At 36.7% G+C, this 27900-nt stretch overlaps 1 protein-coding gene across 1 annotated transcript in view; it reads left to right on the forward strand.

Moving 5' to 3' along the window:
• TRDN (triadin) overlaps positions 1 to 27900 on the forward strand; it is a 184000-nt gene that overhangs the window by 42626 nt on the left and 113474 nt on the right. The window contains exons 5-14 of the mRNA XM_053459015.1: positions 10190 to 10246; positions 11564 to 11620; positions 14722 to 14781; positions 20822 to 20878; positions 21813 to 21872; positions 21978 to 22037; positions 23847 to 23903; positions 25702 to 25761; positions 27169 to 27228; positions 27530 to 27589. Of these exons, the coding sequence (XP_053314990.1) occupies positions 10190 to 10246; positions 11564 to 11620; positions 14722 to 14781; positions 20822 to 20878; positions 21813 to 21872; positions 21978 to 22037; positions 23847 to 23903; positions 25702 to 25761; positions 27169 to 27228; positions 27530 to 27589 (588 nt within the window). The remainder of the gene's footprint in view (positions 1 to 10189; positions 10247 to 11563; positions 11621 to 14721; positions 14782 to 20821; positions 20879 to 21812; positions 21873 to 21977; positions 22038 to 23846; positions 23904 to 25701; positions 25762 to 27168; positions 27229 to 27529; positions 27590 to 27900) is intronic.

Genomic DNA, 27900 nt, shown 5'->3' on the forward strand with positions numbered 1-27900 from the left:
TATTTTCATGATTATTCTTTTTCATCATACCTTATTTACCATTAACAATATACTTTTGAGTATATATATATATATATATATATATATATATATATATATATATATATATATATATATATATATCTTGTGCAGCTTTTGAAAAATCTGCCAAAAGTGGACTTATCACTATGGCACTACAGTACAATTTTTACCGTGACCTCTCTCTCAACCTGTGACATTTTAGCATGAAGAACATTTGACACAAGATCCTTTTACTGGCAATCCAAGGAGGCAGGTTGATTTTGTTTTGATCACTAAGGATATATTACTCAATAAGTTTAATTCTATTCATTCTATGCTCGCAGCCCCAAATAACTTACATATAGAATGGTTTGAATAATATAGTGCAACTTACTCATGAATAAGTAAATGTTAGAATATAAACATTAGCCTATTTTTAGTTGTGCTTATAAAACACAATTTTCTGTTAATTTGACTATGTGTGCTTAGTTGTTTTTCTTAATGTATGGATTCAAATGGATAACAGCCAACTAATTATAGAACCAAGCTTTGCACTCTGAAATTTGCCCCCAATGGAATAAAAGGATTTCCTTAGGCTAAGTGTATAGAAATTCAAGATGTTACTGTTGTTTTATACTGCTATACCAAATATATGTAGTTTGCTTTGAACATGTGCTTACCAATGCAAATAGGTTTTGACAAATCAAAATACTTCCAACACTTATTATTAGTAACATTTACTTATTAGGAGCTAAAATGTTCTACAGCACATGTGCACAGAACAGCACATACTTATCTTCATCTAGGTGTACAGAACAAACTAAGACCAAGGCAAAAATAGAAGTGACCAGCTGATTAAGTTAATGTGTGGCTATTTTACCGGATACATGTGGCCTCATGTTGCAAAACTGTAAGAATGTAGAGTGTGGCAATGTGTTTCCAGGTGGCCAAACATGTATGTTATTGGCCAATTGATGGTCAATCAATCGATTGACTACATCACTGTTCCCATATTGGCATTCCTAGAGTGCAAGTTAGTTTACTGCATTAAATTAACTAAGACAATAGACCTAGGAGTAGATGTTGATATATAACTTATCTAGAATTTAGGAAGACATTTAACAATATCCCCCCTAGAAAACTTACACATAAATTGCAGTTTTTGGGTTTGGATGTCAAAAAAGTTGAATGGATGCGGCAATGGTTGAGTGATAGGAGGCAGAAGGTTGTAATTAATGATGTATGTTCAGAGGAAGAAGTTGTTACTAGTAGGGTGCTTCTGGGATCCGTACCTGTACTTTTTAATATCTTATTGGTGTTATTACACAAGGTCTTAATGGGGTGGGACAAGGCAAGTGGCAAATGGCAAATGATTTAAGTAAATCAGAAGAATGGTCGCTAGTGTGGCAGCTGTAGTATAATGTTGATAAATGTAAAAGAATCTGCTTGGGTAAAATCCCAAAGTAAAACATACCATTTGGGGTGCTGTTCTATCAGTGACAACAGAAGAGAGTGATTTAGGAGTAATTATTTCTGATGACTGATGAAAATAAGCAGACAATGCAATAAAGCATCGGAAAAAGCAAGGAGGGTGCTGGGTTGTATAGCGGGGGTTCTGCCACTTTACAGATCTCTGGTCAGGCCTCATCTAGAGTATTGTGTACAGTTCTGGAGACCCCACCTCCAGAAGGATATTGACACATTGGAGAGAGTTCAGAGGAGAGCTTCAAAAATGGTAAGTGGTTTGCAGGATAAGATTTATCAGGACAGATTAAGGGATTCTAATATGTATATTTTAGAAGAAAGGAGAGAGGCACAATCTTAGATCAAGAGGTTATAGTCTAAAACTAGAGTAAAAATTGACTGAAAGGGTGGTTGATAAATGGAACAGTCTCCCAGCGGAGAATTTAAACAGGCATGTGATATACATAAAGCTATGGGATCAGATCAAGGACTGATGGAGGCTGGAATCGCTAACATCAGTGGAAATAGCATTTAATGAAAATGAAAGAGCTGAATATTTGGAACATAAGATAACTTTGAGGAATCTAAAATATATTTTAGAGAAAGTTGACCAGAGAATCAAGTCATGAGATAGATTGTAAAATGATAGTTATAATCTCTAGGGTAATTTGGAAACTAGTCATAAGTATACTGTGTAGGGAACTGTTTGACAGGTTGACATGAAAACCATGTTTGCTTTTTTCAGATGCAAAAAGTTTTTTTTTTAAATTACTAGTTTCAGATTAGCAAGATTTTAAAAGTATTGCGCTGTTTTCTTTTTTTAAAATATAATATGTTTTCATGCAACTGCATATAAGCCATTTGTTGGCTTCTCTCTCCTTTATTTTAAAGGGATCTTCTAGATAAACACCTTGACTGTGGCTAACCACACATTAGCTCAGGCTTAATTATCCAGCCAAACACTGACTAATGAGTCTATCATGGAACTGAGTCCATTAGTACTTCCATAAAGGTCAAAATGCCTTGGCCGGATTGGTAAGACAGAACGCAGCAGGGTCACATAATGTGAAGTTACGAGACCCCACAGTGAAAAAGGCCTCTAAGAAGGTACAGGGATGAGGGGAGAGAGGTAGGCAAGGAGGGAGGGAGAAGAAAAGAGAGGGAGGCAGGTACATAGTGAGAAAGAGTAAGGAAAGGAAAGAGTCACAAAGAGAGTGCTAAGGGAGTAACAGCAATGAAGGAGGCAGTAAAGGAGGAAAAGAGTGAGAGAGACAATAAAAGAGTTATGGAGTATTCATATATGTTAGAGTGTATCTGTAAGTGTTTGTGTTCCAGCATGCATGTGTAAGTGTTTGTTACCAGGAGCACATACAGTATGTATAAGCATGGGCGTAGGAACCCCTAAAAATCTGGGGGGGACAGCATTTTCCCCCATCAGATCCCCACTTTCTCCCCATCTCTCACACTATCTACTCCCTCTCCCCATTCTCACACTATCTACCCCCTCTCCACTTTCTTTCTATCTACCCTCTCCCTTCTCACACTATCTACCCCCTCCCTACCCTCCCTTCTCACACTATCTACCCTCTCCCTACCTCCCTTCTCACTAGCTACCCTCTCCCTACCCTCCCTTCTCACTAGCTACCCTCTCCCTATCGCCCCCTTCTCACTAGCTACCCTCTCCCTACCGCCCCTTCACACTAGCTACACTCTCCCTACCCCCTTCTCACCAGCTACCCTCTCCCTACCCCCCCTTCTCACTAGCTACCCTCTCTCTACCCCTCTTCTCACTGTCTACCCCAGGGGTGTCCAAGTTTTTTCTGCAGTGGGCCACTTCATCAGAATTGTATATGTGCACTCATTTTTCACTGTGAGAAAATATGGCCTTTAATAAAATATGCGGATTAAAATAAAGTAAATGACACAAAACCTTTACTTTTCCTCTCACTGATTTCTGGGCCTAGAAAGTTTTGTGACTACAAATTCAGGATAATTAAAAATGAAATAGTTCTATTTATTCCAGGGATGCACCAAAATGAAAATTCTGGACCAAAACATTCACGGTTCACTTAGCCAAAACCGAAAATGACCCCCCACCTTTAAAAATAATAATAAAAACTCACATTTTTAATAAAAGTAGGTAACACACCCCATATTGCTGGCAGCATCAATACACAATGGGGGCAGCTAGCTAGGTTTCAGCATGTACTGGTTGACTTGGCATGATAGGAGTGTGATTGCTAACAGCAATTACAGTCCCATCATGCCTATGTTCCAGCACTTACACATCCAACCAGTAAATGCTGGAACCTAGGCATGATGGGACTGTGATTGCTGTTAGGAATCACACTCCTATCATGCCAAGTCAGCCAGTACATGCTGGTACAGGGTGGCTGTAAGTGATGTGCAGACTCCATACTGCTGGCAGCATCAATACACAAGGGGGGCAGCTAGCTAGGTTTCAGCATGTACTGGCTGACTTGGCATGATAGGAGTGTGATTGCTAACAACAATCACAGTCCCATCATGCCTAGGTTCCAGCACTTACACATCCATGCTATCACACACACACACACTCATTCATTCATATACTCATCCATTCACAGATTCATTCCCTCAATCACGCATACTGATTCAAACACCCTCCCCACCCCCTTACCTGCACTGCAGCTCCTCGATGCCACTCACAGACTTCAGCAGGGGACGTGGCCTCCCTCTGCGTTCTCTGGTACTGCACAGAGGAAGCAGGATGTGATGTGATGTCACGTGAACTTTGCTGGGTTGCGCTTCCTCTGTGCAGTACAGAAGACCCTCCCACAGGTAAGTAGCAGGGCTCTTGTTGTAGCAGGGCTCGAGGTGCGGTCCGTGTAAGATCGGTTGCCCTGGCTGCCGATCTTACACGGGCCGCACCTCGAGGTCTCGCGGGCCGCATTTGCGGCGTTTCTATTGGGGGGGTTCTACGGCCCTTGGGGGGGATTTCTTCATTATCGGTCCCACCCCGCATGAGTTACGGGGGGGGGGGATCTGTCCCCCCCGCCCCCCGGTTCCTACACCCATGTGTATAAGTGTGTGTTAGCACAAGTGTGTAAGTGTGTATGTTAGCATAAGTACATACTGTATACTGTATGTGTTAGCATGACTGTGTATGCTACCCATGTGTCATGTGACTACACAATATCGGAAAATTGTGAGACAAATGTTCCATGACCTGGAACTGTCTGTTTAGCGATATTACCTCTGTGAACGTGTGTGTGCATCCTATTGCCTCTATCTCCTAGTGACTGAAACTTAAAGGGCCATCATAATAATATTTAAGGACCTGCATGGAATATCCTCAGTAAAGATATTCAACAATGCTATTGCAGGATCAAATGCTATGGAGGGCTGTATAATTTACAACATCACTCAATTTAGGACATTCCCAACAAATATGTACCTATGTACTTTGCCTCCACACCACGTCCAACAGTCAGGTGTCGTTATAGGCTAAATTTTGCCAATCTACTGGGAGTTTGGTACCAGCAGTGAAATAGCTTGATTAAAATTTCCCTGTGTACAATGGACCTGGTGGTCTTCCATATGTATTTTAATTGGGCACACAGTATTACTAAGTTTGGTGATACCAGATGTGGTCAGTTACAATGGGGTGGTTCTAATCTTCTAAACATGGCTGAATAGGCTATAGAAAGCTAATACCTAAGTGAGCTGCAGTGAATAGGTTACATAAATAGTAAAAAGTCAGTTCTTAGACTCTTAGACTTAGATTTCCGGCTCCTTTAATCACTCCGTCTGCTCATGGAAATCCAGTGCAACATTTGTCAATGATGGCATCATTTAATTACTGTTCATAGTGACACATCGCAACAGGGTTGGTAGTGCGACCGATGCCACTGCAGGCTTTCTGTGCATTCCTGTAGGTCATCACATAATTTGATAATGACGCTTTCTCAGATGGCAGCGACATATATCATTAAACACCCCACTCAGCCTCAAAGCACTGAAAGTTATTTTTTGTGGGAGCTCTTTGCAGTTGCTATCACTATCTGCACTAGCATTCCCAGACAATATAACACATAAATGGTCCAAGCTACAATGAAGCAGAAACTTTAAAGAAAGGCTTGTCAAATTTTTCAACACCATTAATTATTTATTCCACTTAACAATTTTCTAATTGATGAAAATCGATGAACAGAAAATGTATAACTGTTCTCATAGTCTTTGCCACACATGCTCAGGATGCCTAAACAAATTCAAGCTCCGTTTTTCATTTAATTTTGAATGCATAGTATTGCCCCCCATGCTTTTTAGTTCTAAGGTGACAATGTACTTTTTTAAATAAATTCTAATAACATTATTTACAGGAATATGTGGTGGACAGTGCCAGAAGTATGCTCCTAAAAATGCTGAGTGAGGAACAATGAAATCCTGATATTTCTGGGAACTGAATCACTAATGACAGACATCTCACTTATTTTCTCAATCTGAAATATTTTACAACTATTTCTAGTCCATCGGTCAGAGCCTGATTAACACTACACCCTAGGCAAGGTACAAATTTGGGGCCATCTCCTAACATGTTTGAATATGGGGCAATTTACTTCCGCAACACAAGACCCCAGTTTTTAACTATTTGTTCCAAGGCTGGGCTTTAGCCTTGGCTGAAGTTTGTAATGGAAGTATTGCTTTTTTGACAAGTATGGCTTTTCTTACATAAAGAAGAATAAAATAAAAACTTTAAAATGTGTACAATATCCATATACACAGAAACAACTGCTTCACATCTATATGAGCTTGTTGGATGTCCCATTCCAAAATAACTGGCATTAATATGGAGTTTTCAAGGATGTCTTTTGCCCATTCTGTCAAAAGAGCATTTGTGAGGTCAGATATTATTGTTTGATGAAAAGGCCTGGCTTGCAATTGGCATTTATTAATTTCAAAAGTGGTAAATGAGGCTCAGGCCACTCCAGATTTGTCAAACCATGTCTAAATGGGCCTTGCTTTGTGCACAGGGGACAAAATTAGGCTGGGACAGGAAAGGGTATTTCCCAAACTGATGCCAAAAAGTTGAAACCATACAATTGTCTAAAATGTCATTGTATGCTATAGTACTGTTACCCTTCAGTGGAACTAAGGGGCCTAGGCCAAACCTTGAAAAACAGTCTCAAACCATTATCCCTCCTCCATCAAACTTTACAGCAGGCACTATACAATCCAGCAGCTAGCATTCTCATGCTATCCGTCAAACCTAGATGTCCATCAGACTTCTAGATAATTAAGTCACTGAGCTCTTCAGTACCACCCTTTCTACTGCCTCGCTATGGAGATGGCATACCTATGTGTTAGCAATGGATTCAGCTGAAACACCTAAACTCAATAATTAGGAACCCTGTGGTCATATAGTGAAGGTACTTTATCATAACGAATTTAGCATCACAAAATACCAGATGCAGTTTCGGCACATAAACCCCAAGACTCAAAATGGCCACAAATTATTTTAATGTAAATAGTATATTCTATTAAAACACTAAACACACCAAAACAACTTAATTTAGTAAAAACAGTATGTGGTGCCAAGAATTATATTTTACTTGTTTCACGCACAATGCCTCTACTGCCTAAGTGCCTACTAGTGACATAAATCAATTTCATATCACATTTAAATAAACTGCTGCAACGGATTCCATGTAAATCTGTGAGTATCAGGACATCAAAGAGTAGACTAGTATTGTATGAAGTCCAGCAAAGCTGACATAAAAACTAAAATTTAGTGCAATTGAAATGCTTTTTGCAAAAATGATGTATAAATTTCAAATTCGTCCCCGTTATATATAGTTCTATTCATTAGTGACGATCCTAGGTAAATGTGCGTATTGCTGGATGAGAAAGCATATGAGGTGTGTTTCTTTTTACTCTTTTAATCTTTTTTCACAAACGTTAACAGTTTTATACTGTAGATAGTAAGGAACGTGATCAGAAAATCTACTAGAAAGTGAGTAATAGGCAATGTAGTTTTAATCCTTCTGTTGCCTAAGGATCCTATATCCTTAGTACTGTGTGACCCCTTAGGCGGTTAATGGAATAAAGCTAATTTCTTTACAGTTCTGTGATATACTGTCTGAAAAACCCTGTTGCGAAGGAGGGTTTAAGGATGAGCCGACAGATCAATCACATGAACTCATTGTGCACTCTGGGACATTGCGGTTTCTTTTACTTTCAGTCGAAGCTCCAGGTTTAATACAATCCGTCCAGAGCCTTTGATTGGTAGGATTCGCTCATCTTACAGAAATAGTCCAAAAATACTCCTTACTCTCCTATGAATACATAGCGTTAGTTAATGCTATACTAATATCAATGCATTAACAACCCAACCCCCCGCCTAAGGCCTTTAAGGGGTTCAAGGCTTCATAGTGAACAAGTACATACTTTGAAGCTGGCACTACTGACAAATTGCCCCAGTAATTATTTATTGCCAGGCATGTCCAAGGTAATTTTTTTTTTTTGTCCTCAATTTCTGTAGCATTTATTGACAATGCAAAGTGCCGGCTAAGAGGCCTAGAGAGGGAGCCGTGACAAAGTGAGGTGTTTTGTTAAATGGTTGCAGTATAATGAGATGTCTAATACTTAAATACACGGTCTAAATAATATGCGATAATGCAATAAACGCTGGCTGTCATTTCACAAACCTTACAGTAACCACGGCAACAAAAATGATCCCAGTGGTTCTACAGTCTGCCATTCCCCCCTCCCCTGTGAATAGAACTTGATAATATTATGATTTATTAACAATGTGTCACATTGATAAGAATAAATTGCATGTTTTACTCAGGGCATGTAAGTCTTCTTTAAAATGAGATCCTCTTTATCAACTTAACAATATAATATGATGTGATTACAAGAAAATTAAAGCCATTTGTCATACAGGATATGACATTTCAAAATATTCAACAGGAAAGAAAAATACTCTATTCTGTATTAACATTACTCCTATTATGCAAATGATAATAATATTTATATGACAATGAAGGCTTTGTTCTAATAGGCGTAAGAGTATGGCATCAATAAAGTTATGCGATTAGTAAATAAAAGTAAAATATATTTTATGTGCCCTCCTGCCACGATAGAATACACCCTTGCAAAGTAAATTATATTTCTGGCCTGCTAGCAGTATGTTATCATTTGCAGGTTAGTGGAACATTATTACTTTAAAACAATTAACACTTCAAGGCAGAATTAGCCTTATTAACAATAAAATTATCCAATTTTTAGTTGCATTCATAAGCAACATTTTTAGTGTAATCTGACACATGAAATAGTATTCATGTGTATTAAAAACAGTATTCATGTGTATTAATTTTTTTTCATGTGTATTAAATTATTTTCATGTGTATTAAAAACAAATATATCACCAATAAATGGATTTCATGAAAAAATGAGGGGGGGGGCCTAATTTTTTCATGAAATCCATTTATTGGTGATATATTTGTTTTTAATACACATGAAAATTATACATGCATTCAGTGGCGGAACTACCGGGGTCGCAGGGGTCGCGACAGCGACCGGGCCCTGGAGTTCTGTCAGTCAGGGGGGCCCAGGGGGTGCCGAGCGGTTGATGAAAACGACCGCTCGGCAACTCTTGGGCCCCCTTGACTGACAGAAATCCAGGATGCATCTGCTCCCCGCCGCTGCCGCCGTTGCCACCGCCGCCTGCCTCAGCGCTGCCCAGAGTGCAGTGTTGGGAGCGTGAGGCGTTTGTCTCGGGTGCCGGCGCTTCACGCTGAGCGCCGGCATATGACGTCAGTGACCTACAAAGAGGGGGTAGGGAGGGAGAGGGTAGATCGTGAGAAGGGGGGGTAGGGAGGGAGAGGGTAGATCGCGAGAACAGATTCTCGCACCGAGGCCCTGAGGTTTCTAGTTACGCCCCTGCATGCATTCATGGTAGGACACTCTCCTGGAGGCTCCAGGTGAAACCCAATAAGTTCAAGCGATTGCGGGAGTAGCTGTAGTAGTTGTGATGTGATTGGCCAGTTGGTTAAATCTGTGTTTTGAATAATGTAAATATAAGAAAAAAATCCAAACAATGGTCTTCATGATTTCACTTTCATTATATCTTGCATCCTCTATTAATTTGAGAATCTGAAAACTGAACTTATCTTTCTTTGTGGACTTACATTCCAGCTTTACCAAAATATTTCTATATGCCTTAAAGGATACCAATCAGACCCCACTGATGGGGCCTCTGAAGGACAAAACTGCATCTTTGAGCTTGTTGATTCATTGTTCATTCATGTAGAAATTTGTCTCACATTTTGCTTCTAAATTAATTCTTTGGGCAGGAATTGAAGGTTATACTGATGGAGACTTTTCCTCTGTAATGACGCATGTAAGCTAAAATGTCAGACTTTGGGACTCATTATAGGGCTAGATCTATTCCTTCCTACGAAAATCTTTTTAAAGGAAAAGAAATGTCCAGTGTATTAAGGGATACCTTAATGTGATGTGGCTGATTCATACAGTTGGGTTTGTTGATCCCTTCATACAGATGACTGATACAATGATGAAAAATGTGCCATTATAATGGCACGTGAACTAAAAATCAAGACTATCCAGAGTGCAGAATCACCATGTTAACCCCTTTTAAATAAAAAATATGTATTGTTCTGTATTAGGGAACTTAATTAAGAACAGCTCTCAATTATAATATCCTATTGTCAATATTTTTTAGTTCTTCAAAAAGACAAAATGGAGAAACCTGAAAAAACGGACATGAAATCACATAAAGGTGGGCAATATCTATATGTATGAGTTGGATACATTTTGTCATATAGGCTGGTAGATTAATGAAGTAGCATTGAGTGTCCAGACTTTTAGATGATTCATTTTATTGATGTTTGGCCCAGTTTGAAGCCTTCAGGGATTCAGGTATAAAGCCTCATTACTATATTTAGAAATAAATCCCACTGAAAGGAATGTAATCAGCTACTTTGATAAATGTTGAACTGTCTGTATCTCTGTTTTTTTTTTGTTTGTTTTTTTTCCGTTTCTTGTCTTTGTAGCTTCAATGCCTTATGAAGGATACCTTTGTGTCTGGATAGGAGATATTTTTATCCATAGCTAGTTTCGCTTAAAATACTGCTGCAGAATTGTTTCTTTTTAGTTACAATATATGCTTTGCTGTATTCAGATTAGCCTAATTTTGAATCGTATATTGATCACATGGTTTTGTTATTTTTATTAAATAATGATTATTGTTATTATGCCTGCATTTTTTTAGTTTCTCTATCTAATGAACATACCTGGGTAGCCTTATTGTTTTGAATTACTATGTACAGCAATCCATTCATTTGATTACAATTGTACATATTCTGCCTGTTTGCTTCGTTTATGTCTGTTTACCCTTTGTATCTTTCACATTGTACAAATATGAGTTGACTTTTCTTTGTTGGTCTTTCTCTGCTTAACTATTTCATAAATACACACTAAACACAATGAAATATAAATATTTCAAAAATAAAATGCCATCAACACACATTTGAGTGTCAGAGTGGTGGACAATGCTTTTGGATGTCCACTTTTATGGTGCTCTAACATTTAAAATTCATTATCAGATATCATACATGCCACACAGTGCATAAAAATAGAATTTTCAGTGATAGGACCTTTACAGTGCTGATGATGGACTTTTTTTATGACAATGCATGATGAGTCCCAGCAGGGGAAGGACCTGGCACCTTCTGCCCAGGGGGCACGTAAAGTCAATTACTAACACACACTCTATCACACACACTTACCATACCAGGAGTCTATCTTCCAACCCTGCAATTAGACAACATTGTACATAAAATGAGAAAAAGAATTTGGCAAGGTACTGAAAATCTGAAAGCTGAAGTCAATTTGTTATGCATTCATATAAACGATATACATATTATAAAGTTGACCACTGCAGTATTTTTTCCACCTACAAAATAAACATTATGCAATATTTTTTTATTATTTATAGTAGGCAGAAAATAAGCAATTGGTAGACATTTACAGAGCTAAGTAAATATCTTCTAGGAAAATATAATTGTATCTTATTTTGTATTTGTATATCTTTCAGTTCTTCACAAGGACAGACCAGTCAAAGAGGAAAAACTTGACACAACAAAACACAAAGGTATGTTGAAATATAATTTAGTAAAAATGTCAGAGTTACAAGTCATGAACGTTTTATATCAAAAAGAAAAAAAATAATCATATTTATGTTCGGCTGTAACTACAGTATACTGTATGTAAATGCCAAAATCAGTGATTTCTCACAGGAGGAACTCCATAGAATACTTGTCTGATATAACAATGCCAACACCCGATTATTCATTTTTAATTGACATGAATAAGGCACCGAAATGGTAACTGTTTTGTATCTCACATACATTGGGCTTATAAAATGATTGTTAACCTATTTAAAGTTATGACTAATTTATGATTACCGAAACCGTGGCAATTTGAAGGACGCCCGCATTCTTTAGCTGACTTCAGGCATTGTAGGTGCATTGAGTCAAAGACTAAGTTTTAGTCCTGAGTGTATAAATTTCAATTGGCATAGTACTTGATGAATGGGAACTGGATAGAAGTGAGGTACCCTTTTGGCAACACCACTGATCAAAGATGGTGAAGGTAGAGCAACCAATTCAGGCAGAAATATGAGCACAAGGTCTGGATGGCAAATCCAAAAGGAAAGACAGAAGCGTGGTAAACAGGGATAGGCACCAACATTACTTATGGTGGATATTTACTGGGGTCTATAGTGGACAATTTAATGATGTACTATGGACATCACAAACCTTGCCACGGACACTTCGCCTGTCCTTGGTGGTCAGACAAACCAGAGGTTGGTACAGGAGAAAAAGGCTCATTGGTGGTAATATAGGCCTGTTGATAGAGCAAACAGAAAAGGTCAGAGGCAAACCCAAGAGTCAGAAATGAAAGGAGTTTTAGGAGGACACAATCCAGAATGGGTGAGCACTGTGTGTTATAATCCAGAAGGTTTCTTTCCTACAATCCAGGATCCACCAGTTACAGCTTAACATTACTCTGATGCCTTTGAAAGGCAATGAAAGTGTTTAGCCATACACAGAAGAACCCAGCCCTGTTTGTACCCACACAAAAACATCATACAACATACATGATCTATATTTTATGATCATATACAAAGTTAAATTACATTTGAAAATTTTGTAATGTTAGTATAGTCGGTATAAGAAAAATAAGATATGTAAAAAATGTCCTGCATGCAAATATGTAAAGCTTGGTACAGTATGTATCTTTTAGAACAGAAGAGAAATTATAGCAATGTGGCGTGTATTATAAATATCTCAGTTTCTCTGTATATAAATGTTTGCATATTATCTGCTCTGATAGGCTGACCTTGGTAATTGCAGTAATAAAATTATTTTATGTAAGGCACTTACCAAAATGGAATAAGAAGGGGACATATGATTTTTTTTCCACACTATGCTTAACTGGAAATGGATGCTACTCTGCATTTCCACTCTAGATAAGGAATGAGAGTAGATTGAGCCCTTAATCATGCAAATAACTGTGAGTACAAACCAGATGATCCACACAGCACATTACCTTCAATGAGGGTTAATGGCTGTATAAGATTTTGATAAGTGGAACTGTGAAGAGTGAAAATTGTGCTTCGATTTCACATTTCTACAAGAGAAGTATAAGGTGTAACAAGTTGGATGACTTTCAGCTCGGTGAGACGAATCATTTTGTGTTAATCTATATTGCCTGCTATAGGCTTTTGAATACATAATCTGTGGAATAAATATTTTTTCCATTTTGTAATTTTTTACAATATAATTTCCTCAACTCCAGCAAAAAAAGATAAGTGCATACGTTCGATCTGTTTTTTTTTACAGTATAAATATATCATGCAGTAATAGAGGTAAATGACAAGTTCCCTGAGCATTTGGCATAATTTATGGGATTAAACCAGCCTTCAATATTGACAATGGCGCAAAAGAGTAAATTGTGATAACAAAGTAACTGGCATAGGAATCAAGCCAGCTTCCAGTATCCTGTCAGCAAAGGGTCTTCTATTAACACATGTGAAATGCAACAAAGTTTATTTCCCCTACTAATGCTGTATACTATTTTGGGGGTTATTATTAGTTATTATTATTATTATAAATTATATGGCAACAATATTTACATATCCCTTGTTAAACAACAGTAGTTCCTATTATATCATTTAGTAGTTTGTCTTGGTTGGGTAGCTTGTTTGGTTAGGATTGACCCATTGAAGATCCCTGGCAGCCACCATGACTTATATCTTTGGCAGCTCTTTGCTAGTTGCCAAGATATGACATCATTTCCTATAGGCTTTAACCTACTAGAATTTGCCTGGAGATCTGTCTCTCCTCTGGCACCCAAATCCCTTTTGTGCAGTGAAGGTATGACATGAGAGGGCTTTAGGCAGCATTTACATGTATTCAGTACTCCTTTTACAAGCTTTTTTGCAGTTCATTTTTGAAAATACAATATGCATTGGCCAGGATGTTGTTGGCAACATGTTTTGGGACACCTTGTTGCCATCCTTCCCCTGGCTATTTGAACTGCGTAGAGGCACATGAAGCCCTGGGTTACAATGCGTTAACTTGGCACTCCCTCGGCACCTAGTGACAAGCAGGGGGCTTCATGGAACATGGTCACAGGATCTGTTAATATTCTGCAACATACTTATCTCTGGGGCTGCCATAGGATGGACCCGGGCAGTGCTGTTAGCCACATCTTACTGCTGATGTGTAATATCCCAGGGCTCTGCCTATTAAGGATATGTGGTACCTGGGAAGGGAATACAGTACCTTCTAGGCACAGGCATAGCATGAAGAGCACAGTTGGGGAGCTAATAGATTTCCACTATAATTGGCCCACTGAGCAGTGGTGCACTTGGGAACCTGATTGTCCACTAGAATGAACTGTCCCCTGTTTGGAAGTAGAGAAGCAGCTGCTTCCTTCAAAATTAACACCCTAGGCTTAGGAGAGAATACATCTCTGTTATTAGTAGCATCTGGGAGAAATAAGGGCAAAATAAACTACACAAGAAGTAATTTGGAATCCAGCTGTAAGTCATCTCTTGTTCCCCTATGTATGTATTTATATATATGTATATATGTAGAACTGTAAATGTTATTCTTATATCTAAAAGCAATGACATGGTTTAGAGTTATTTATCAATATTTCTGCATTGTTTATGCTTGTTTTCAGTCATTCACAAAGAAAAAGTCGAAGTGAAAGAGAAGGCTGAGAAGAAACCTCCACAAAAAGGTAAAGCAACACTTAATAACTAAAAATGTTGCTGTAGACACTGTTGTTTTTTCTGTTTTATTTTTTGCACAGAACAGATCATATAGATAGTTTGTATACTGTGTTTTCACAATAAATCATATATCGATTTACTATTGTGCTGGTATAATATCTCATTTTGAATTAAACATTTTGGTGTTATATATTGGGTATCTCTTTATATTTATATTGTGGGTATGGTCCTACGATAATAGCCTATTTGCTCGATTATAAGACGACCCCCCAAAATCTGAATATTAATTTAGGCAAAAAAATAAAAAGCCTGAATATAAGACGACCCTATAGGAAAAAAGTTTTACTAGTAAATATTTATTCATCTAAACTAGATATTTAATAAAAGCTATGATAAAAAAAATATTTTTTTTGTTTTTATTTCCTTTTATTTACCAACCTTCCCTCCTCCAGTTATGCACATGTGCTCCAGGCTTGCCACTCTGCCCCAGCAACGCCCCTCTATATTTCACTCTGCCTCCCTGATATGCCTTATACCCTCCTATATGCCACTCTGCCCCATGATATTCTTTTTAACCCACTATATGCCACTCTGCCCCATGATATGCCTTTTAACCCACTATATGCCACTCTGCCTCCAGAAATGCCTTATACCCCCTATATGCCACTCTGCCTCCAGAAATGCCTTACACCCCTATATACCACTTTGCCTCCAGAAATGCCTTTTAACCCCCTATACTCAACTCTGCCTCCATCAATGCCTTATACCCCTGCAGGGAATTCTCCTCTCTGGCAGCCGACGAACGCCCGCTTCAGTGGACGCATACAACCCCCACTACTGCCTGTGCTTTCGCCGGCGCTCGGTGATAGAAGCCCCTGTGGAAGTGCCGGCAGCAGCTGATGTTAGCAGACAGGAGGATCCAGGTCCCCTGAAGCGCTGTGGGGATCTGGATCTTAGTCTCATAGTCAGACCTCTATTTGAGGTCTGATTAGAAGACGACCTCGATTATAAGACAAGGGGTATTTTTCAGAGCATTTGCTCTGAAAAAAACTTTGTGTTATAATCGAGCAAATACAGTAATAGCACCAGAATTTTTAATATTTTCATAAAACATTGATTTTTCATATTTCATTGCATAACAATCACTATTTGTTATTGTGGGGCAGGTATTTTCCCTCAGTACTAGTACTATGTAAAATAGTTGAGATGTCAATAGATTTCCTATTGTTATCTAGGCAATATGCAGCACGGGAAGTGAAGTAAGGGAGATGAAATGGTCTTCTGCAATCTCCCTCGTTAGTAACTATAATTTAGTGCTCTCAGGGATTACATTATGTGCACATTCACTGACATGTCATCCACTAATGTCTGATTCGGAAGCTGAGCTGCAGATAAATATCTTCAAATGTGTCCTTCACATTCAACCAACTGTCCTTAAAGAGACCAGGTTGTACACCTTTGATGACTTTTGGAATATCACCCCTGACTGCTGCATACAATAATTATAAAATTATGGATTCTACTTCCAACCTGTTTGTCAAGGTTAAACTTATGCAAGTTTGTGTTTAACATTTTTATCCCAGATATAAGCTTTAGATAAGTTTCTTTTTCTAAATAGGTTATATGGTTCAAATGGTCTACTTGCATTTTTTAGATTACCATTACCAAAGTTCTTTTTTAAAACAAAGGACTGATATGGAACAGAATAATCCCAAGGGTGCTATTTTCTGGTGACAGACAGCAATTTGTGCACTTGTAGTCTTGCCATGGAGCCTTCTCACTGGGACGCTTGGTGTACTTATAAGACCTGTCCAAGCTCAGCTCAAGAACTTTATATATTATCCTAGCAGAGACCTTCACTAATGTCATTGCAAAGAGGATTCTTGGAACAGCAGTTCCTACAGCTGCTGTCATCAATCTTCACTTCCCGGTGGGGGGAAGGTTGGGAGGCATAACAACTTCTTAGATGAAGCGTCTCTTTCCTGAGACTTGGCACCAGCTTTGAAAAAATAAGGAAGGATACAAATAGGGAAATTGATATTCGCAGAAATGAATTATAAACAAATATTGACTTTTACTGTTACATTCATATCATTATCCCATTAGATACAGGGATACTTGTCTAAAAAAGTGATTTATTAACTAGATATCCATCGACCAAACAAAAGCATTAAAAGGACTTCGCTTTCAGTTTTTGTTCTGTGTTGGAGATTCCATCTCCAGAAAATGATGGACAGTCTAGAGAGAGTTCCAGGGTTACTAAAATGGTAAATTGTTTGTAGGATTAAGATTATCAAGAAAGACAAAAGAACCTCAATATATATTACTTGGAGAAGAGAGAGAAAGAGAGAGGATGTGACAGAAATCTTTAAATACATTACATGCAGGGATGTAACAAAGTATATGGAGGACGTTTATTTCAAAGGAGGATAAATGTTAGAACAAAGGGTCATAATATAAAACTAGAGGGTCAGAGGCTTACATGCAATGTAGAGTTTTACTTTTACTGAAAGTTTCCTAGATACAAGAACACCTTCCCAGTACAAGTGGCAGAGTTCAATACATTAAGTGAATTTAAACATGCATGGAATGGGATAAAGCTTATCTACCATCAGAGTCGACATTTCTATGTTTAGGTATTAAAACTTTATTTTAACACATTTTTAAATTCCCCATGGCAGTTCTAACCACTCTCCTGTCCTTACCCCTGTGCCTGGCTCCATAAATATCTTATATATCACTAAATGAGAATTACAAGACCTAGAAATACACTTAAAGAAATAGAAACCTTGAAGGTTTCCAGTCTTAAAGGGATATCATATCCAAAACACTGCAGATGTAAATATTGTGTTATTTATTACTTACTTTTAATGCAACAATATGTTTCTTTGTTGCACAGTTAGCTGTGCGTGAACAACTGTACAAACGTTTCAAGTGGAACTTGGATTTAAACAAATGGTGCATTGTGCTTTAAAGACTCCTGATTACAACACAGACACTTTCTAAACATACATACATGTGATTCTCTGTCAATGATGTATATATTGATCTGACATAATAAAAATGTTTAAAATGAAAAATATGTATTTCCATAAAAAAAAATTTGGTACATCTGATAGCTTTAAAAAAAGAAAGCATGTCTAGATGTTTGCATTACAAATTTAGTATGCACATAGAAAAGCTGCATTTAATTGTTGCAAGTTGTAGCATGCCTCCGCACACATAGGAGAGAGCGCATTCATAAATACAGGACAAAGGTAAATTCATGATATGTATAGTAATACATAATATTAATAATATTATAATTATGATATGTAGCAATACTTGCACACAAAGAGATTTTTTTGATTTTCCATATGGCTAGCAATTGGGTTTATTCAGAGAAGGTTGATGAGTTGGTAGTTGAAGCATGTTTGCTGGAGAAAATGCACACAGGTTTCATATTTACCAATACTTACTTGCATTCCCACTTGAAACATAACTCAACTTGCAGCACAGTTGAGCTGATGTGAGTTGAAATTAATACAATGTTCCAACGTGCAAATTGCCCCTCCATACATGGTGGTATGGTGTGGTATAAAAATAAAATATTAATATAAATAAATTAAAAAAATAGTGGATCAGTAATACACATTTTGGAGGCATTAAAGCCTACTTATACACCCTTCACCCAGCTTCTTATGCCCAGTGGAATGGGGCAGACTAAATATAATAAAAACCCAGAATGTGCCACACAGCTTACCTTTAACTCAACTGACAACTCAATATTTTAGTGAATGTGTATTACCAGTAATGTTTAGGGCTATATTCCCAAAATTCCCAGGTTTGGATAAACATGTATACATTATTTATTTTTTTAATTGAGAGAACAATATTAATTAAAAGCAGTACTTTACAAGAAATCATAATATATATATTTGGCCTCCAGCATTTTGTCTCACAATATTGCTCTGCTCTGGCTGGTCATATGACATAAGGAGCACAATAATAAGGCCTGTATACAATATTTAACAGTACAATAGTACATGGCTAATATATGAAAGTAAAGGCCTGTGTGGAAATAGGAAGGCAACAGCCTTAAAATAAGAGAGGAGGATAAAGTCCTTAGATTATTCATTTAAGATTAAAATGTATGAAAAAGCAAAGTGCTTGTACAGACGTGGGCAATATGTTCAGATATAATGTGATCAAGACCAAGTGATACTATGCCAAAAAGGCCTGTCTACTTGGCCGAACATTATTAGCAGTCATGTTAGCCAGAAGCTGAACTAGCACATTGTTAGAGTGTGATCCAATATGTTCTGAGTGATTAGCAGCCTCAGAACATATGATATGTCAAGCTTAGAGCACGGAGACCTGATGTCCAGCAAATTGCTTGGTTTATTGTTAAATAGACACAGACATTCCAGTCCGAACATATGTCACAATTGGATTTATATGAAAAAAAAGATATTAGATTGTATGTGTCTATTTAGAAATTAAACTATAAATTGTAAAAATAACATTTTCTGAGAATATGATTTGTGTCCATTACAAACAGATACAGTTTTTGGGCCCCATTTGCACTTCTCATCTCACCCCCATCCCACTCTCCCACCATGTTTTCCATTATTAGATCATAAATCAATCATACGTTTATTTTTATTATCCTATTTAACAAGTTGAAGTGTAGTAAAGTAGTGGACGGATAAATACACATGCCAATTGTAGCTTGAATGTTTTTTTTTATTAAAAAAAATATATATATCATACATCATATGTGAACAAAGCACTAACCTACAATCTTTATGAAGGGATGTCTAGGTCACCACACCAGTGATATAAACACCCCCTGTGTTGTTTTTACTAAAATAATATGCCAACCTCTGTGTGAGAGCTCCGCAAAAGCTAACTTAATCCACACAACCTATACATGTATGTGAATGACTTTGTCGATGATAAAATACTATTGCTTCTTCACATTTGCTCAAAACTTCCCTGAATGGATATCGTTTGATATCGTTTGAAACATCAGCTTGGAAATAGCAATTGATAATCCAATTTATGATTGTTAATGAATGAAATATGGTGCGCTAGTTAAAAATATTTTGCAGTAATAGGAATTCTGAGTGAATGAAAAGACATTAAATTAACTTTTCATTAGGAGAACTTTTATGTACACAGAAGCAATCAGATGACACATTTTCTAAACAAAGTGGCGTATGGGAATCCGAAATGGCAATCCATCACTGATTAAAGCGCTTGCTCCCTGTATAGGTTTAATTGATTATCTGGGACACTTGGTTAAGCATTGAAGACAAGTTCCATTATACAGATTTTCAGGCTTGTTTGTGATTTTCTGCCTGAGTTATTACAATTTTTCTTTAAATTTCATTATTTTATTTCTCAGTGGAACGCAACAGCTGCATCTCAATACACACTCACAAATAATTCTGTTTTTTTTCAACTTAACACTGTTTTGGAGTATAGCACATTGATATATCAAGAAGTAATTTAAGTTTTTAAGCTAGATTAAATATATATTTGTTCAGAAATAGCTAATTATGTCCACCATATAGGAAAGAACTGAATAATCATACAATGGCAAAATTGTGACTATTACAACCATCATGATTTATAAGTCTCTTTGTGAGGGTCAACCTTAGACTAGAGTTGCGATAAAGGACATTTTTGAGGGACGTTTGTGTGTTCCACATTGCTCCTCAGCACATGTAAAATGCTGCTGGCAATATTTCTGATGTAGCAACACGTGAACTTTATACATATAATGGAGAAAATAGCTGATATGGCAACATGACCTTAGACCAATCGGCACCCTAAACACCTGTTTGTTCTGGCTTATATGGAAACACCACAGAAAACTTGTTTAGACCTTTCTGCAGGAGAACATTACTGGGGTTGGTCCTTTATAATTATAGAAATGAAATTATTCAACTCATTCTTCATTAAAAAAAATATATATTTTTATTAATATATGTTTACAAATATTGCTTGAAACTTTAGCACAATGCTAAAAGCTCGCCATTGTTTTTTGTGTGTTTTTTAAAGCTGTTGAAAAGCCAAAGATAACTAAAGAAGAATCCGTAAAGAAAAAGTCTCCAAAAGGTAAATAATAGGATAATTAGCATATAGGCCTGAGCAGAGTGGCATGCATTTTTAGCAAGATTTAAAACGCTTTCTGTGTTTATCTAAATTATTAGCATTAATGAGTGCCGTTTCTCACAAGCTAGAAAAAAATCAAAGCCCATCTGCTACTTCTGTACAGATTTCTAAATCAACTCCCATGGAGATTAGTTTTGCAACATAAATATATGCCAAGAGTTGTGCATTTTAGAATCATAAAATCTCTTAGCTGTGACATAACTTTTCCAGTAGGACAGATAGCATTAGGCTTTGCGATGGACTTTTCAGTAAAGGCACCATGGGAATTAATAACTTCCAGAATCCTTGTCATGGACCTGGTTCCTAGATACTGACACACTATCCATCCTTCTTTCCCTGAGTCCTTCTTCACTTCACCCTTTCACTCTTTCACATGGGAACCAAGATGTGTGGAGCCAGCAGGTGCTGGAATCAGATTTGAGAGACGATGACAAGGGGTGGAATTGGCCAGGGTTTTGGTACCAATGGAAGTCAAACAACTGCCTCAGAGTCTTGAATGTTAGTGGATGTTCCCAGATATCTCACAGTTGTGAATGTGGAGAAACCATCATTGTAAGCTAGCAAGAGCAGGGACCTCTTCTGTATACGTAACAGTATGTTTTAATGTGTGATAATGCTGTCACCAGTTTTGGAAATTGTTAATTTTATTGTTCATTTTTGGCTCCCCAAAAATGACATATTGTTATGGCATTTTCTGTCTATCTAAAAATCAAATGTAATTATTAGATAATATTGTCGCATGTTAACTTACTAAAGCTTTGCATGGTCTACTTCAATATAGTGAATAGTGAATTGTGTGCTTCCTTACTATGGTTTCCAATTTGTGACAATGCCTCATGAAATAATTGACAGAGTGTATTTTTATTAACTCTTTTAGTTGTTGAAAAAGAAAAACCTGCACTAAAAGCAAAAACTGAGAAAAAGGAATCATCTAAAGGTAACAGTATAAAATGTTGGCTAACTATATAGGTAAATTGTGACTACTAATAATTCCAAGATAGCAAATATGCTATTTCTAATATATATATACTTTTTTTTCCAGTTATTGAAAAAGAAAAACCTATATCCAAAGCCAGAACTGAAAAGAAGGAACCATCTAAAGGTACTTTTTTGAGATTTTGTGGATTTTATGGGTTAAGCATAGAACATTCTCTTTTCAGTTAATGAAAATTAACGGGAAATCATTTCTAACCCATCCTTGAAATGGACCATTACTGCCACACTGACTATTTACTGATTATTTATGGAATTGGTGCCTGCAAAATAAGTTTACAAACTTTATCTTTAGCCCTGTAGAACAGTGAGAAATTTCAACATCACTTAGAGAAGTAACTTAAAGTTACTGAAAGTAGACAACTCCAAAAGCCTTGCCAAGTTGTAATTGGGTTAATAAACATTTAGCTAATAGTTGTATGCTTACATGACAGCAGGATATGATGGCAACATGCAATAGCCATGCAATAGCCATCATGGCTGCATCCTGTACATCCTGAATGTGAAGGTGGCCTTTTGTTAACTCATTAAATAGGCTATATATAAAATAACAATCCTAGTGGAAAGTTTTAAGACCATAATGACCAATGTAATTGTCTAATCAATTGAAGATTCCTATGGTTGATCTAGTGATAAGATTATTTTGCAACATTTCTCCAGACTATACATCTGTGATGGAAATATTGATTAAAGTTGTGAATATAGTGTGATAAAACAAAGCGGTAAAACTGGGCTACATTTGTAGCTGTAGAATAGACAGAAAAGGTTTCCTAAGTGAAATCTGCAAAAATATAATAAAACGTGATGTAAAAAATTGTTAAAACCCCTATTAGGCTTAGTGATGTTGGATATTGATAAAAAGTGGCCCCTTAAATAGCAAGAGATTAACAGCTCTGTGGTCCTCAGGAGGGAAAGGAGCAACATGTCAGGGATTTAGGACTAGTCTTGTTGAATTAGCACTACCCAAACCAGAAACTGTAAGAATTTGCCTCATTATTGATGTTCTATTGTTGATATTATGATCCCTAACATCTGTAGGTACACATATTAGTGTATAAGATCACCATAAATGAGCCAATAATAGAATTCCAATGTGTGAAATTGACATATAGACTGCTGCTCGCCCCCTGATGAAAGTTGCTCAAATTATAACACACACACACACATATATATATATATATATATATATATATACTGCACTGCCAGTGGGGAAGGCTCTGTTGCACTAACCAGTTGATGCCTAGAGCACTCCCTAGTGCCTGCACTGGCAGGTGTGAAGAAAGATGGTTTGTAGTAAGATAGACGCCTGCTCATGCATGTAGCTCAACAGATGTTTTTTTTGTTTGTTTGTTTTTTAAATTCCATGTAATGAAGTAGTTTGCAGGATATTTGAGGTGACGGATATGGTCTTGTTCAGCTGTTTTGGCAAAACAGCTTGAGCCAGACAGGACATCTGTTTTCTTAATAGAGTTCAGGGCTGGGATGTTTTCAACTTTGCAATCCATGTAAAGTTTGGTAAATCAAAAATTTAGTTTACAGGAAAATGATTCTACGATAGCAGTCTGAAGTGTAGAGGCAATAGTTGACATTTTGAGCTCAGACCTAAAATGAATGGGCAGAAGTCCAGAAATATCAAGAGAAACATCAAGGTGTTTTGATGGCTTGAGCTGTCAAGTCACTCCTACCAATGTGATGAGGTGAAAAATCGATTTCATAGACATCCAATAATTTTTCTTCTATCCAGAAGACCCAAAGTTCATCCCCATTATGAAAGTTTTACTAGAAATTTTTTAATACTGAAACGCCAAAACCAGTCAATTAGCTTTCAAAGTAAAATTAATGCAAAAAATTAATTTTTGGTTCCATTTTTGTTATAATACTGTACTGTATTTATATAGTTCTACTTTTATTCATCTAGTAATTGCCAAAGAGAAATCTGAAAAGGAGAAAGTGGAGAAAAAAACACCTGCCAAAGGTTAGTGACTCTGTTATCAGGAAATGAAGCTAATTATCAGATTTATTGTATTAACCTGGAAAAACTCATTATTTTTATATTGAACTTTCAATACATCAAGTGTGCAATTCTCAATCCGAAGGCCTTTTGCTAAAGCAGGTTTGTTACCGATCAGGCATAGGAATGGCCTTCATTTAGTCTGGTTCAGCTTTGTGTAATGAATTAGGACAGCCACTAGATATTTATCTTACTATTTAAACATTTTCTTGCAGTAATATTAAACAAATAATGGGATTAGTGAGAGGTTTATTCAGTGAACCCTGAGTTACAGAGTGAGGTACGGAAGAGTGAGTTGGACTCAACTCTAGGTCAGATTAGATCAGAATTATTACAGTAGCAGTGAATCACAGGGGACCTGGCATGGTGTTGAAGATCTTAGGCATTTTGCTTGGCAGGTTAATTATTTGGTTACATGACATTATGGGCATACAGTACTGTCAACTGATACATGTTCACCCAATAACAACCTGTCCAATAAAAACTATCAAACCAATAACCTAATCTTTTCCTAAAGTGTCTGGCCAAAAGACTGTCAATGGCATTATTAAAAGTACACTTCATTGCTTCCTCAACATATAAAATTAAACCTAATTAAAGATGAAAAAAAGTATCAAAGCTTTTGTCTAACTGTGTGCACTGCTTTTACCGGTATGTTTTTTAGCTATTTTGATTTGGTAGATTGTTCATAGGTTTTGTGACTATATGAGCAGACTAAGCAGCCGCACGCAAGACTTTTGCATGTATTAGATTGATCATAATATTGCATCACTATTATATATTTACAATCTTATGTATTGCATTGTTTTGTTTACTTGTTAAAAACAACTATATTAGAGATTGCCACACAAGATGTTTAAAGTAGATAGGTGTTAAAACCTATATCCCGTTTTTCACAGATTATCAATAAGCAATAAATACCTATTAAAAACCTACCTCATGTGCATATAATTGTGAAACGGTGTAAATTAATGTTCCTCTCCATTAAGATACAGTAAGACGGCCCTTTTGCTCAGGAAATCAATTAGATAATACTGGCGGCTCTTCAAAACAATGATTGACAAACTTTAATAAATTAATTTACTTATGCGACAATGATAGTTCACCTTTAAGCAAATAGCACCTCTCCTTTTAACCTCACCCCGGTGCCCTAAGAATTCATCCTTAGGATCTGAAGTGACTTCTGAGCTTTGTAAAAGTGTTTTTACATATATTTCTCTATTTTTTTCTTCTTCAACGTGTTTGGTTTCTCCTTCACTTTGTATTTTTGGTGTTTTTACATCATATGTTACCCATATTATAGTTTGATTGTACATGAATGTTTTACAAAGAAAAGTAAAACAGGGCAGCCCAATCTCTTTATGTAATGTATTTTTCATTAAACATCAGATTGCTAATTGTTTCATTAAAAATATGTTAGTACACTGTTTCCATCTTGATCCATACGGTACCACGGTACTTGTAACGGGTTTAGACACAACTACCTTGAACTGAGTACAGCAGGAATGAACAGTTTATTGTAGTAAAACATAGACTGATATAGCCACAGAACTTCATTAACATAAATTAACAGATACATGTATTCCACCCAACCTTTAATCCCCAGTCAGCAATCCTATTGATGGGATTAATTAAACAATGGAGTTCCTGCCTGTTTGGCAGCCAGGCTGGAGCCATCTCTGAGTACCTTGGGCCCCTGTATGACAGGTCATTCTGTCACAGTACTGCTATTACTTTATTAATTTAGTTTGTCTAATTCTAGTACCTGCAAAAGAAAAACCTGAAAAGAAGGATAAAGTTGAAAAAAAAACACCTGCCAAAGGTTAGTTGTTTACATGTGGTTTCTTATTTGCATGCACCGAAAAATGTTTTGTTATAAATTCACTGAACTTTGGCATTTCCACGTGTAGCATATTTGTCCTGGGCACACAGGCTAGTTATAGCAATATGGAGTCCTTTATTCTTGGATGCCCTCAAGAATGAATGCCAGTCAGTGCTTGGTATACTGCTACATAAAGTTCTCTATCTTTATTTTTGCCGCTGCTGTTTATGTACTGTATATTTTTTGTTGTGGTCATTTTAGTAAGTTTAGACATGCATAGGATGCACAGATAAACTGTGAAGTCAAGTGGCAGTAGTGCTAGACTCATCAGAGAGTTCTATTCAACTTCTGAGGTGATCCAAGTTTAAATAAGCAAGCAGCCTGGAAATTAATTAACCCACAAGCTGCTTGTGATAAGGGAATTGTGAGCTAGAACATTTAAAAAATGAAAGAAACCTAAATAAATGATAACAAAAAGGAAAACGGGGTCCTTGTGACACCAATTAACCAGGAGGAAGGGTACCATCACATTATTTTCATAGATTCAGTGAGTTCATGCTGTCCAGCTGGGTAGTTTTCACACAGCTACAAACTATTCTTGTGGACAGGATATTTTCTTGCTTCTGTCGGTATTTCAGTTATGTAGAAAAAATATATTTTTGGTCAAAATAATTACGTGGTCGTATCACCATACCAACCAATAGAGTTGAGTTGAGGCTGCCCATATACAAAGTTCAATTGCCAGATGGGCTACTGGACCTCAGCCTGTTTTTTAGATTTCATGAAGAATATGTAAAATGTAGCTTGACATGTTTGGTCACATGCTGGCTTTGAATGGAATTGTCCAATCAGCAAGAACAGTTCATTAGTTTCCATGCTGATAAGGCCTAGTAAGTCCCAATGCTCAGACAATATCTCAGTAGTTTATTGTCCTCGGTTATTCTCTATATTTAGTGAAATGGAGATCATAATGTCTCTTTTCTAACTTTCACATTCGGAAGGTCCTCAAACTACCTTTACCGTTTATCAGCGCTAACTTAAATATCCCCTTTTAGCTTCACCTATCTGCATCCTAAAGCTGTTTACTCTCAGGATGCTTGAAGAAAGTAAACTATATCCTCCAATGAGAAGAGATAACAGTAAGGATTACTATTTAAGGCTTAATAATTTATCCTTACAAGCATATAACCATCCATTTTTATCAACAGCTTCTCCCACCTAACAAAGATATGAATAATCCCATGTTCCAGCATGTGGAAATGGAGCTCTTGGAATTGCATTGTTCATTGGAAATTAGATAACATTTTATGCGCATTTTGAATGTTTATATTAACTCATTTGTTAGGCCAAGTTGTCCGTTTCTTCTTCTTCTCCTTTATTTTCTGTGTTGGTGACATCTCATTACAGCAACTATGCAAGAAAAATCAGAGAAGAAAGAAAAGGTAGAGAAAAAAACCCTTTCTAAAGGTCAGTTGAGGTCAAATGTTTTTCTTTGTAATATTTTTATTCAGTTTGGGGTATACTTTTGATATATATATATATATATATATATACTTAATGTTTCCATCTTTTAGAAAGATCAAAGTGTAGTTTAGTTGTGCTAAATATTAATATAATATTTACTACACACAGCCCTATATTGACCTACGAGGACATTGCTTCAATTCTTATATAGAACATTTTAAGCATACTTTATACAATGTCACTGCATGATTCATGAAGTGATTTTCTTTATTCATTTTTCTCATTAACATCTCTCCCCTTTCAGAAATTATCAAAGAAAAGGTTGAAAAGAAGGAAAAGGCTGAGGCAAAATCACCACCTAAAGGTTAGCAGCTGGTCTTCCAAAAACAGAATTTGTACTGGTAGAGAAGGACATTTCTGTATGTGTAACCAAATTTGGACAGTGTTAATGATCACTAATTCTGGTTGTTTTCTACTAGATAAACAACTTCAAGATATATTTGCTTCTTTGACCTTATCTTTATGTTCCTGATAAACCTATGACTTACCTGTTTGAATGTCTTCTCCTCTCCCTTTCTTCTTCCTCCTGTTCTTTCTCTCATTTCTTCCTTTTCTCTCCTCTCTTCTCTCCCTTTTTTCCACCCCTCACCCCCTCTCTATCTCTCTCGTTAATAT

This window comes from Spea bombifrons, chromosome 3 (assembly GCF_027358695.1).
Source record: "Spea bombifrons isolate aSpeBom1 chromosome 3, aSpeBom1.2.pri, whole genome shotgun sequence".
Lineage (NCBI taxonomy): Eukaryota > Metazoa > Chordata > Amphibia > Anura > Pelobatidae > Spea > Spea bombifrons.